Source organism: Rattus norvegicus, chromosome 4, assembly GCF_021556685.1.
Source record: "Rattus norvegicus strain SHRSP/BbbUtx chromosome 4, alternate assembly SHRSP_T2T, whole genome shotgun sequence".
Classification (NCBI taxonomy): domain Eukaryota; kingdom Metazoa; phylum Chordata; class Mammalia; order Rodentia; family Muridae; genus Rattus; species Rattus norvegicus.
Genome location: NC_141537.1, coordinates 77,440,945 through 77,454,987, shown reverse-complemented (window position 1 = coordinate 77,454,987; position 14,043 = coordinate 77,440,945). Strand labels below are relative to the sequence as shown.

Below are 14,043 nucleotides of genomic sequence, written 5' to 3'. Positions count from 1 at the left end.
CTTTAGTATATGCCAGAGTACTGAAGAAGTAGGCTCTCATGCCAGTGAAAGAATGGACTTGACAGTGAGAACAAAGAGAACAAGTTTCCTTCTTCCATGTGCATAAATATAGGCAGACAACAGAAGGTGTGGCCCAGATCAAAGATGAATCTTCTCATCCCAAAGATCCAGATTAGAAGCATGTCTCCCCACTTCAAATAATTTACTTACAAAAAAAATTTCTCATGGGTAGGCCTAGCCATTTTGGTTTTAGTTCATTTCAAGTGTAGTCAACTTGACGGCGAAGACTAGCCATTACAAGTCCACCCTTTATCAACCTGGCACACAATCATATCGTTTTATATTATGCTTAATTTCCAAATGAAAACAATAACCAGGTCATATTTATACCTAACATGATATAACTATCTTTCATACAAACACATTATAAATTTAGAATAGGTGGCAACGTTCCTTGAGGAACATTCTTTTAGAATCTCAAACTTAAAAAATAATGTCCACTGGTAGTTTCTTAATTGATGCTACATTTAATGATAAATTGAGGAAAGAAAACACAAACACAAATATCTTTGCGTTCTAAACAAAATATATCAGAAACACTTAGGTAAGTTATAATCCTTATCTGTGCAACTGGTTGTGTGGTATTTATTTATTTATTTATTCATTCATTCAATTTATTTATACATGCTTTTAATTGACTCTCAATTTCAAATCATGTACCCCAATCCCACCCATCTTCCTGTCCCTTGGTACCTGCCTTCTGTCTTTCTTTCCCCACCAACAGGAAAAGAAAATATAGAAGATGTAGTGTGTCACACAGTGTACCCTTTTATTCACCCATTTTTACCTGCAAATGTTCATTGCATTGAGTCATTGGTCTGGTTCAAGGTGTCTGGCTTCTGCTACATTATCAATACTGGATTCTCTCCAGGACTCTTCTTGGATATCCTGTTTTTGCCTTGTGTTGTGGAGATCCTGGAGCTTTGGATCTGCTGGACCAACCTATGGGCTTGTATTTTTTTTTTAAAACATACTTTAATAAGAGTTCTTAAACTCTTCAACCTCACTTATACCCACTGACGAAAGGTAGAGGAGGAAAATAGCTAACAGGACTAGGGGAATGTGGATCTGTTTAGAAGTAGTTCCTTGGGGCCATTCCAATCTTTGTCGTTTGCAGTCCAGTTTACTATCACAACAAACACAAATCAACCAGCGGCTCAGTGCAGAAGAAACTGTAAGACTCTGCCAATTGGTATGAGTCTGCCAAAGCTTCAAGAAGCAGCCAGAACACCACCAGAAGTTCTTTGGTGCACTTTTCTCAGTGAAGCACAACAAATGAAGATCATCCAAGAAAGCAAGGTGCACCAATATGATAGCGTCATCAGTAAAGACCAGTGACAAGGAAGCCCAACGAAGACCAGCAAGGAGAACCAATGCCAGAGCATCGTCCACTGTCTGTTGGGTTATATTTATACTCTTTCCAAACATCACATATCCTCCCAAGTGCCAACTCTACCAAACATCACATGCCCTTTTTCCAGAAAGCTTCCAGAAAAATACCACGTATGTTCTCAGCAAAATATCCTCTCACATGTCTGCTTCAGCAAAACATCCTCTCATAAAACTGCTTTCAGAAAACTATCACATGACACATTAGAGTCTCCAACAAAACCAGAAATTCCCACTTCACCAGCCCTTTCATTCTCTCTGGCAGTTCATAGATGTTTGGGTGGGTTAACTCAAAGCCCTGTGTCTGGGCCTGGGTGAAACTGGTCAGGCTACCACTTAGGTGTATTTATAATTACCTTCCTCTGTTACCCATTTGTATTTCCTCCATGTTCAGCAAGCACCTCAGTGGGTCTTAGCTCATTTCCTGGAAGAGTGACCTATCCCTTCATTCTGAAGGGGTCTCTGCCCTTTATAATCCTGCATGGAATAGGTTGTTGTAGTTTCCCATGGACTTTAATCACAGACATTAGTAACACCAAGAGATGCCCTAAAGGATCTCTGCTTTCCAGACATACTTGTTCTTACCTCTGTCGTGGAGAAGTAATCCAACTTCTTGTTAGTCTAAATCAGTAACCCTTCCTGACACTGTTACTCCTTTCTTAACCTGTGGTTTAAGGGCATCAGAAGCTCAAAGAGGCCTGGGGGGCATCTGACCTTCCAGATCAATGGAATGTTTGTTGTAGCTCTTGGCAAGAAATGTTCCCCTCCAAAATTTCTAGGCCAGCAGAATTTAAGGTCATGGGAACAAGAAGCAAAAATTTTCCTTTTGGTCACTAGGCATGATAGTGAGTGGAACTATTACCTTTTCTACTCCTTGGTTTCTGGACCCAAGGATCCTGACTCTGGGAGAAGCTATACCATATATTGGATGCTGATTCAAAGCATATAGCATCTTCTGGAGAAGACCTGCCCCTACCCTTCAAGGGTGCTGATGGCTAGTGTTGTAACTGTTTTCAAAAGGCCATTCCATCTTTCTGGTGAGCTAGCTGCTTCAGGATGGTTGGGGACATGGTAAGACCAGTGGATTCTATGATCTTGGGCCCGCCGTTGTACTTCTCAGGCTATGGTATGAGTTCCTTGGTCAGAACCAATACTGTATGGAATACCAAGATGGTGGGTGGATAAGGCATATTCTGTAAGTCCACAGTTTTGGAAGAGGCATTACATTGCAGAAAAGCCAACTCCATAAACAGTATAAATATCTATTCCAGTAGGGACAAAATGTTATGTTGTATTGGCTAGTTTTGTGTGTCAACTTGACACAAGCTGGAGTTATCACAGAAAAGGAGCCTTAGTTGTGGAAATGACTTCATGAGACCCAGCTGTAAGGCACTTTTCTCAACTAGTGGTCAAGGTGGGAGGACCCAGCCCATTGTGGGTGATGGTCTTGGGTTCTATAAGAAATCAAGCTGAGCAAGCCAGGGGAAGCAAGCCAATAAGTAACATTCTCCATGGCCTCTGCATCAGCTCCTGCTTCCTGCCCTGCTTGAGTTCCAGTCCTGACTTCCTTTGGTGAACAGCAATGTGGAAGTGTAAGCTGAATAAACCCTTTCCTCCCCAACCTGCTTCTTGGTCATGATGCTTGTGCAGGAATAGAAACCCTGACTAAGACATATGTCTATGGAAAATGTGGTTCAATATAGTCAGTTTGCTACCAGGTTGTTAGCTCGTCACCTCAGGGAACAGTGCCATATCTGGAGCTCAGTATTGGTTGCAGGTCCAGCATTAGCAGCAGCTATAGCCAGTTTACCCTTGGTGAATGGCAGTGCATGTTTCCAAGCTCATGTATAATCCCCATCTCTGCCTTCTTGTTCATGTGTCCATTGGGCAGTGACAGACATGGCTAGAAAAAGGCTTTATCCACTTGATTATTGGACTCCACCAGCTGAAGTCACCTTTTAATGAACATTTACATGGCACACCAAGTATCTTCACATTCTTCACCCATTTGGAGAAATCTGTCCACATACTTCTTCCCCAGATGTTTTTCTTACTGATCTTCTATTCATGCTTTTTCCAAGTCCCTGACTGTTCAGCCTATTTCAATGTCTACAAACCGTAAATCAGTGAAAAACCACACATCTGACCATTTCTCCTTCTGTTTAAAACACATGACCATGTGTATTGCCTGAAGTTCTGCCCTCTGTGAAGATTTCCCTTCTCTGGTGACTTTCAGGGTTGTCCCAGAAAGAAGTTGTCATGCTGCAACTGTCCTCTTCTGGGTGGTGTTTGCATATAGTATGCAGAACTTCAGTAAACCAGGCCCTAGTTTTCTCTTAGTTCATTAGTCGCAGGAAACATCCTGTGAGGCTGTCTATATACATGTGTGCTCGGGAGCAGGTGGCATTATAACAGGAGTAGAAACCTTAGGCATTTGGGTAACTTGCTTGTGCCTTCAGGACCTGCTCAGGCCTGATCATATATATATACCACTTCTATTGGATAATGGATTGCTACTGTGGATGTCCTATTTCATGGTATGGTTAGTAAGATAATACCCAGCTCATGATGGGCAGCTTGGGCCACATGGTAACTTGGCGGCCCATTGTCAAATGTTCAGTTTCTACTAAAGCCCAAGCAGGCCAACAGCTGTCTCCAAAGGGAGTATAGTTGTCTGCAGATGATGGTAGACCCTTGCTCCAAAATCCAAAGTGTCTTTATTCACCTATAGAGGCCTGCCAACAGTCTTAAACAGCATCCCTATCTGTCACAGACACCTCAAATTATCATCAACCCTGCTGAATCATATGGTTCAAATGGTAGTGTAGCCTGTACAGCAGCCTGGACCTGTTAAAGAGCCTTTTCCTGTTCTAGGTCCTACTCAAAGCTAGCAGTTTTCTGAGTCACTTGGTATACAGGCTGGACTAGCACACCCAAGTGTCTCCAGAATCCATAATGACCCACTAAACATTGTGCTTCTTTCTTGGTGGTGGAAGGGTCTAGATGCAATAACTTTTCCTTCATCTTAGAAAGAATATCTCTTTATGGATATTCTTTGTGGGCTCCTAAGAATTTCACTAAGGTCAAAGGTCTTTGAGTTTTGGCTGGATTTATTTCCCATCCTTTGATTCACATGTGTTGCCTACAAGTCAAATTGGTTGCTACTTCCTGCTCACTTGGTCCAGTCAGCATTAATGTTGGCAATATAGTGAACCAATGAGATACTTTGTAAAAGAGACAAATGATCAAGATCCCTTAGAAATAAGTTATAACTCAGGGCTGGAGAGGTGTTAGGTCCCTCAGGGAAAACTAAAGGAATACCATGGCCTTGCCAACTGAAAGCTGATTGCTTCTGGTGGGCCTTATGGACAGATAGGTACTGAGAACAAGTTATTTGCTAGATCAATAGCTGCATGCCATATAAGAGGAAATGTGTTAATCTGTTCAATTACGGACCTGGCACAGTAGTGCAATCAGAGTTACTACCTGATTAGTTTTAGATAGTCAACTGTCATTCTCCATGTCCATTTGTCTTCTGCACTGGCCAGATAGGAGAGTTAGAGGGAACTGTGGTGGGAACCACTAATATCTCTTTTCAAGTCTTTCATAGTGGTACTAATTTCTGCAGTTCTTCCAGGGATGTGATACTGTTTTTGACTAATTGTTCTCTCTGACAGAGGCAACTCTAAAAGACTTCCATTTACCCTTTCTAACCACAGTAGCCTTCACTACACAGATCATGGAACCAGTGTGGGCATTCTGCCAGCTTCTAAGACTATCTATTTCAATTATACATCTGGGACTGGGGAAATTTGGGGATGTATTGTACCTTCTGTGAGTTGGACTTCAGCCAAAACTCCATTCCTCACCTGACCTCCATAAAGCCCTACTGTAATTGGAAGGCTGCAGTGCGTCTTGGGGTCTCTTGGAATCAGTGTCAGTTCATAACCAGCATCTAATAGGCCCTGGGAAGTGTGATTGTCTCCTTTCTTCCAGTGTACAGTTAACGTTGTGAAAGGCTGTAGGTCCCTCTGGGAAGGACTGGAGAACGGTTGATAGTAAAACTCTTAGGTATTTTATTAAGGTCTTCAGGGGAACCTGGCAGTCCCTTCGTTCAAGGGGTTCTGGTTTTGCAAACTGGCTTAAGTCTAGAAATTGGCTTGTGGGCTGATTTCCTTTTGATCCAATGTAGCCTTTAAGTTTGAGAATTTTTCTGATTACATAGATCAAATAAAAATGCAATAGGTGTCCTAAAATGTTTCATGCCTGGACATACAGTGATTGATTAGTAACCAGCAGCAAAGGTCTATATGAGTTTTCCTGTGTTACACGTTACAGGTTAGGCCATTATGGACATTGTTTTGTCTCTGCTGCCCAATACCATAACTACAATCACATTATCCTTGGTGATTCAGTGCTACCTGGTCCCGTGCTACCTCAGGGCCCAATCAAACCCACTGAATAGAATTCATTCAACTGAACAGCAGTGCTTCAGACTCTTGTCTGACACAAGGAAAGGGGTGACAACAAAGCTCTTCAAATGTGCTGATGCCCCTCTTGCCATTTTTGGTCTTCCAGGACTAGTGAAGGTAATGGGGCTTCCCAGAAGGATTAGGTCTTATATAGCATACTCTTGAGAATCGAAGGGTTCAAAGTTCTCAGCTTCAATAGGGTTGTCCCATATATCTCCATACCAAGTATAGGATTCTCTTCTTTACCAGTTAATGCCTTTAATTTTAACACCCTCTGAGGCTGGGACTTGAATTTTATTTGTAATTTAGTCAGTCTTATAATGGAGGCTTTGGTTTGATTTTTCTGTAACTTGAGCTCTATGGCTGCTGGAGAGATCTCTTCCAGAGCACACTTAGAAACCTTTAACAGTGGATCTCAACCTTCCTAACACTGCAGCTCTTTAATATACTTCCTCATGTGGTAAACCCCAACTATAAAATTATTTCATTGCTACTTTGTAACTGTAATTGTGCTGCTGTTATGAATTGTAATGTAAATATCTGATACACAGGATATCTGATATGTGACCCCCAAAGGAGTTACGGCACACAGGTTGAAAACACTGCTTCAGACTGTGTATCTGTACCTGAGGTTGGTCAGTTTTATTGCTGAGTTCATTGTTGTTCTTCACTATATTCTGAGATGCTAGAAGTTGATTAATTTTATCATGAAGCTCATTCTTTTCCATTGTCAATTTATCTATCAACTGACCAACATCATCCTTTTCCTTATTTTTCCACAAGATGTCCAAAATTTTATATACAGAGTCACCAAATCATTGCTTCTCAGAATTGGTGAATCAGGATAATCAAATGTATTTGTCTCCTTAGTTTGTAAAATAGTTCACATCATGGGCTTTCATCATTCAGAACTCTCTGAGCTTCCAGGAAAGCCTTCAGTAATTAGGTGTTGACAAAGCGAGGTGCATATTTCTGGTAGATACTTAAAAGATTCATCCTTATATTTTGTTGCTCTAGAACTACTTCTGGTGCCAAACTCTGTCAGAGTTCTCTAGAACTTGATGGATGGATGGGTGGGTGGGTGGATATCTAGCTATATTATCAGTCTATCAGATTTATTAGAATGTTTTACCAGCTGTAGTCCAGCTATTCCAACAACAACTGTCTACAAATGGAAGATACAAGAATCTAGTAGTTGTTAAGTCATTAAAGCCTAATGTTTCAGCTGGTCATTAGTGTACAACTGAATCACAAAGAAGTATGCTCTAAAGCCAGTGAAGGACTCAAGATCCAGGGCAAGCAGGCAAAGAGAGCAATTTTCCTTCTTCCATGTCCTTTATATAGGCTTCCAGCAGAAGGAGTCTAGATTAAAGGTAGGTCTTCCCACTCAAAAGATCTGGATAAAGTTGTATCTGTCTTCATACCCTGAAGATCAGGATTAGAAGAAGTGGGTCTTCCTACTTGAAATGATTTAATAAAGAAAAAAACTCTCACCAGTATACCCAGACATTTGGGTTTTAGTTAATTCAGCATGTAGTCAAGTTGACACCCAAGTCTAGCCACCACCCTACTCCTCTTGAAAAGCTGCATCTAATCTAATTACTCAGGAAGCCAAGGCAGGGGGATTGTTGCAAGGTTGAAGCCAGTCTGGTCTCAATAGAGAATTCCATGCCAGCCAGGGCTACACAGAGACCCTATCTCAAAGCAAAACAGCAGAAACACTCTCCTCCCCCAACACAAACACACACACACACACACACACACACACACACACACACACACACACACACACCACCCTGAAATGCTGTGTACATTTTTTCTAGGAAGAAGATAGGAGTGACATTAGATGAAAGTAAAATCTAAGATAATAGCCTTTTGTTACAAGGGAGTCTCCAGTATGTAAGGGCTTTTTGACATAAATTTGTAATGTCAAAAATGGAAGCAGTTTACAATCTGGAATAGACTGCTTTTTATTTCTTAGGTTTCATTAAATACTTGCATAAAGATGTTAGGCCCACTCTTGTTTTTATTTCTGACCCTCTTGTTTGAGAGACACTTTTTCTCAAGAATGTCCTCTTCAGTCTTCCTCCTTTGCCCTTTAAACTGATTGTGAAACTCATGTTTGCTGTTGAGCTTCCTCAATATGTGCTGCTTAACTCATTCCTTTTTTTCCTTTCCTGCTTTACCTAACAGCAGTCTTGAATCTAAGTGTATATACCGCCCTCACCATAAGGCCTAGCTAAGTAAGATTTTGCTCCCTTTCATTCCTTAAGTCCTGAAGAAACTTAAGGTAGTTTTGAAAATAACCTTCAGCTTCTCTTTGGGGTTGATGATAGATGATGTCTCCTCCTTACTCTCTCCTGGGCTGAGGGCTTTCCTGAGTTGATAGTAGCTGATGCCTTTCACTCATACTCTCTTCAGGAGCCATGGCTTTTCTGTTTCTTCTTCATTGTTCTCACATGGAGAAATAGGAGTATGTTTGAAAATGTTGACAGTTCATTGTGTCTCAATATGAGCTAACTAAATGAGCCAGTGAGTGTCCAAGAATGTATGATTACAACACTGGTAGCTAGTGTGATATAACTCCATGCACTATTTTGACGCTGGGCTTAACTGCCCTCGTGCTAAGCATTGTTCAGAGGTGGAACGGTTGTTACTTTTGTCCTTTGGGACGTCCTGCCTAAAATGGGGAATATTTACCTCATAGGTTAGTGATGAATTTTAAAGTCAACTGTGTTAACGTCTCTAACATGGTGCTTGGCACATAGTAGGGTGTGTTAATTTTTCTCCCTTCCCTGCAGGCCATTCACCTGCTCTCCCTCTACGATTTTCCATAACACAGTTTTTACTTGGAACCAGTCTTCTGCCAAGAGTCTCAGTTTGGTTGTGTGCTCCTACAACTACTATTTTTGGCTTGGCTTCCTCTCCAGCCACACAGTCGCCTATTGTACCAGCTAGTTGATGTAAGTCTCCAACCTCAGAGGAACCTTGTTACTTACCAGTAAACTGTGTTTCTCTGACAATGTGCCATCCTTGGTAACTTGTTTTTCTTTACCATTGTTAATGAATTCTCGTAATAATGTCTTGTGTGATCCTGAAATTGGAGCTAGAATTAGAAATTTAAGTTGCTAAAGTAGGCCTCTAACTGAACAGCGAAAGATTCTCAGGAGACTCGGTGAGGCCAACAGCTTCTGCACTGTTCTGAGTGATGTGAGTAAAGTGTTGAGGAGGAATCGGGTCAAAGAGTAAGGTCGCTAAGTAACTGGAAGCTTTGTCGTCTAATTTTCTGTAAGTCAACATAGCACTTCCTAACTTGTTTTACCTGCAAAGGCTGCAGCATTTCAGTGTTGTTTCCTAAGTGAGAAGAGATGGTTGTAGCATGGCTAGAGGCTGTGTGGGGTAGGATCCAGAGCTCAGGTTCATTCACCACAAAGGCGTTCTCAGAGCTTGGAAGGAACTGAACTTTCCACCACAGAGAATCAGCAAGTATAGTCTGTTGACACCATAAACTTATATTTTGATATACTGCTGAATATTGTTTTGAAGTAGAAAGGTAAAACCATACCTTTCACCTCAGATGCTCTTAACCCTTAGAGCTTGTGTTTCTTTCATCCCTTGGTGACCTGTGGATGACAGAATTTTGAAGTGATGGGTACCAGAAATGTGGCAGAGGCATTGGACTGGAGGTGTCATTTGTGCTATAGCCTGTGCCTTCCTGTCTTCTGTGCGTCTGTAAGTTTCCAGCTTTCATTCAGTAGAGCCAGAAAGTTTTCTGCACATCAATTATTCCATTATCTAGTGGTTGAAAAGAATATTTTCTGTCTGAATTTCACATGACCTTGGATTCATATGCTAACACACAGGTAAGTCAGGGCTGGAGAGCCAGTCTATCTCTGAGCTTTAAAGACAGCTTCTATGTAGAATTAATTTTTCCCCACCAAATATAAAACAAAAGTTAATAATTTTCTTACTACATGAAAATTGTTTTATATTTAAGATTATTGGATAGTAGGTAATGCTTTATTGAGTAATTAAAATCATTTTCATACCTAAATTTACCTAGTTAGGTTTGAGTTGCTACGGATTGAGTAAAGGAAAGGTGATATCCCTGTGACCTCACTGGGTGTGGTCACATTCCACATAGAGACTATAAGGCTGCTAGAGTGAATTTTCCTGTGAGCTTCTGAGAACAAGAACTAAAGCACAATAAGTTAAATTCTTGGATATTATAGTTAGACTTAGCTTTTAATCCTGCCTTCTAAGTTTACTTTCTTACTAGGAAGATTTAACTTCGGACCTCTAGTCCCATTTGTGGATTGTGATATTAAAATTATATTATAAGGACATAACAAGAACTATTTATGATCATGAATATAAGCAATTACTTAGCATGGTGGCTGGAACATAGTATATGCTCATAAATGTGAGTTCCTGTTGTTATTGGATTAGCAAATGGAGGGATGAGGATCTGTGTGTGAATCCAATTAGTAGGAAAGAGAACATTGATAAGCCATTCACGCCTTATTTACTTGACTTTGAGCTTTTGGCATTGTTATTTTTACTTTGCCTTTTTGAAAAGCACATTAGTAGACATCACTATCTTTATTCTTTAGAACTGCTTTGTCTGTCACTTTCACTTCTGTTAGGAAGGAGTCATCTTTGTGTGGCAGTGGGCACTGATAGAGTAACCGAGCACCTATGTAGAACTGAGGGCTCTACCCGTGATGTACACATGAGTACACATGTAGGCTTATGTGGCCTATATGCAAGTAATCTCACCTCGACCAGTCCTAGTCTTGCTTGGAAACACCTTACATAAATCTCAGACACTGACTCTGTATGTTGTGTGTATATGTGTGACTGCTATGGGTTCAATGTATTCTGTTCTATTTTTATTAGTTATAGATCATCAATACATACCTGAGGAATTTTTGAGACAGCCACGGAGGGTTGACATTTGAGAATAGAACTCTTAAGAAAAGCTGGATTCCTCATCAGGATAGAAAGCAAAGTGGTTATTAGGGCACAGATTTTTACCATATTAGAATCAAAGTTGCAAAAATTTTAACAATTTTGAACATATTTGTTCAAATCACTGTAATAAGAATGTATTACGTCACAGTGTAATTAGCAGTTTGTCCCTCTGTGATACAGGAGAAATAGTGCGCTATGAAATCTGATAGAGTGCCTCAGTTGTGAGTCAGGATTCCTGTGAGATTACAGTTAGGTAGTCTGCCTTGCCTTGGGCCAACAGTTTCAGGAAGTAGAGACTGCAGGAGTGACCAAGACTACAACAGTTTCCTCACTCAAGCCCCACACCCCACACCTATAAAGGTCACTGCCTCCTGGCAGACCCCTCAGTTTCTTCTCTGGAGAGAAGCTGTCTCTCGCTACGTGCATTAATAAACACAGCTGTCTGTTGTTGGAGGTTGAATACTGTCTCTTTCTGAGACCCCAGAAATCTAACATTAAGTCATTATTATCCTAAGTGATATGAAATGACATTTTAAGGGACCAGAAGGTGTGTTCTAGAGATGACTATGGCAGTGGGTCAGAGCAGTGAGCAGGATCAGACTTGCTGCTTACACTCCAACTCTGTATATGATCTTGGGCAGACTGTTTGTCCTTTCTCTACTGTAGTTTTCTCACTGCAAAGTGGGACTAAGTGTCTTCAAATAGAGTGTTGGAATAACTATGATAAAAAGGTTTACTGTGCTTAATGTAGTGCCTTACATGTGAACAGTTAGATGTTATAGAGTTGGTTAGAATGTTCTTTTTGCAATGAAACTCACCTGTTACTCTTAATTTATTATTTGATAATATTATATAAAATATGACATTTTTAAAAAGTAAGAGAAAAGATAAGATTAGATATACCATAGTGATGTCTGCCTGTTATCTTAGCATTCCCGGCACCATTTAGGCTGAGGCAGGAGGATTGTAAATTTGAGGACATCCTGGTCTACAGAATGTAATTCATAATCTTAGGACACATTTGGTACATATGTATATTCTAACCCATGTGTTTGGGTGGTCAGACAAAGTGTGCTGCAGATTAAATTTCTGAGGCTAATGTGAATATAGTTTTTTATTCTGTTAATGGTAAGTATGAGAAAGGCTGGGGTTTAAAAGCTTGCAAAGATGGAGAATGTCTAAGGAGGCATCTTAGAGAAAAGAGGATTCTTTTTAGTGTATGAACCTTTCCATCATAAAAATTATATTCAGAGTTAAGAATGCAGCATCTGCTTACAGTATGATGACCATAGCTTAAGCTTGATCTTTTTATTTTTAAGAGGAAGTTTTTATTTATGTTCTGTTTTAGTGTTCAGTGACCAGTGACTTGGATTTTCCAGCACAAGTCATCCCGTTAAAGACCCTAAATGCTGTCGCATCGGTGCCCATAATGTATTCTTGGTCTCCCTTACAACAGAATTTTATGGTATGTAGCTTTTGCCTGTTTGATAATGTATTTAAATAAAAATCATGGTAAATTTTTTGTTATGATAAGGAAAATGAATTTTAAAAAGCCACTTGATAGTTAAAAGCCATTCAATGTTCTCTCTCTGCATTCTCCACAAGAAAAGTTGAAGTAAACATATTTAAAGATGAAGTTTATAGTTCTTATTCTGTAAAAGTGCCCTCTGACCAGCCCGACTTTCCATTTTGTTAACTGAAAGATTCTCATCAAACAGTTTCCAGGAAAATGTTAAGATAGTGGCACATATGTCTGGTCAGCATATCGAGTTCCAGGACAGCCAGAGCTACACAATAGAGACCCTGTCTCAACACACACACACACACACACACACACACACACACACACACACACGATAATATAGAAACTATTCTCAGGATTTATAAAGCGTAAGTTAGGTCGTTGTCTCTACAGAGAGCACTAGTCCAAGCTTTGGCAATGAAATACTCATATTTAGTTCTTTATGAAAACAGAATGAAGTATAGCAAAAGAAATTGAAGAGTATATTCTTGATTTGTACTGTTGAATAAAAATACACAGTTTGGGTTAGGGAAATGGCTCCATGCATGCATGCGTGCATGAAAAAGTTTGGCATAGCGGTATATAAGTTATTTACAACACTGGGGAGTGGAGAGAGACTCCTTGGCCTAGCCTAGCCTAATCAGTAGTCTCTAGGCCGAAATAGCTCCAGGTAGATGCCTCTGGGCCTCTACATAGTCACAGTCACATGTACTCACATGAACACACACTCTCTCTCTCTCTCTCTCTCTCTCTCTCTCTCTCTCTCTCTCTCTCTCACACACACACACACACACACACACACACACACACACAAACACACAGGTAAAAAAACCAAAATCATTGTAGTTTTACTCATTTGATATATTTAATAAAATGTTGAATTTCTTGATGAAGTTAAAGAATTGCTGTACAGAAATGCTTGTTAGAAGTAGTATTTTTTAAATAGTAAATATTTATATTAGTGACTTCTTATACTTCTAACTGTGGCAATTAAATGTGAGTTTCAGATGTTCTTATAAAGTTGAAAATTGTGTGCATTTAAGGCTTTACAAAAAAATAACTGTAGTTGAGAAACATTATGATACCTTCAAATGAGGATTCATATTTTCAGATTTGTATTGTGGACCTTTCTAAGCCTACCCCAGGTCCAAAATAATGACACAAAGACCTGGTTATACTCATCTAAGTTCTGCCACATGGCTGCTTGTCTCTCCTCAGTTTCATATGTCCAACATCCTCAGAGTCTAGGTGGTGAATCTTCCCGTGCCTGACTCCTTCTCAGAATTCCTCTCTCTGCTGGTGTCCAACCTTCTATTCTACCTATAGGCCATAGGTATTATTATTTTTATTATACCCAACCAGAAGGTGCCTTAGGCAGGCAAGGAAGGACAGAGACAGATCTTCACACAGGGCATATAAACATTATCCCCACACAGATTAGAATTGTGAAAGATTCTTAAGGTGCTGTTGTTTGTTTTGTTTTGTTTTTTAAGCTGCCAATGGGAAGTTTAGATCATTTCTAGACTTTCCTGGTCAGTGACCAAAACAAATTAGATGACTGTTATGGCTAGCATATACTTTGGGAGCAAAGATTGAGAAGACATAATAGCCAAATACTTAATTTTG

General features: G+C 40.0%; 1 protein-coding gene across 33 annotated transcripts in view; it reads left to right on the top strand.

The window, feature by feature from the left end:
* Positions 1–14,043, top strand: part of Ezh2 (enhancer of zeste 2 polycomb repressive complex 2 subunit) — a 62,877-nt gene that overhangs the window by 24,390 nt on the left and 24,444 nt on the right. For 30 of the 33 annotated variants that reach the window (NM_001134979.2, NM_001440279.1, XM_087657336.1 and 27 more), the window contains one exon: positions 12,244–12,360. In NM_001134979.2, coding sequence (NP_001128451.1) covers positions 12,244–12,360 — 117 coding nt within the window. Of the gene's footprint in view, positions 1–8,564; positions 8,885–12,243; positions 12,361–14,043 lie in introns of those variants that run through there. The other 3 variants (XM_087657340.1, XM_087657339.1, XM_087657338.1) reach the window with 2 other exon arrangements.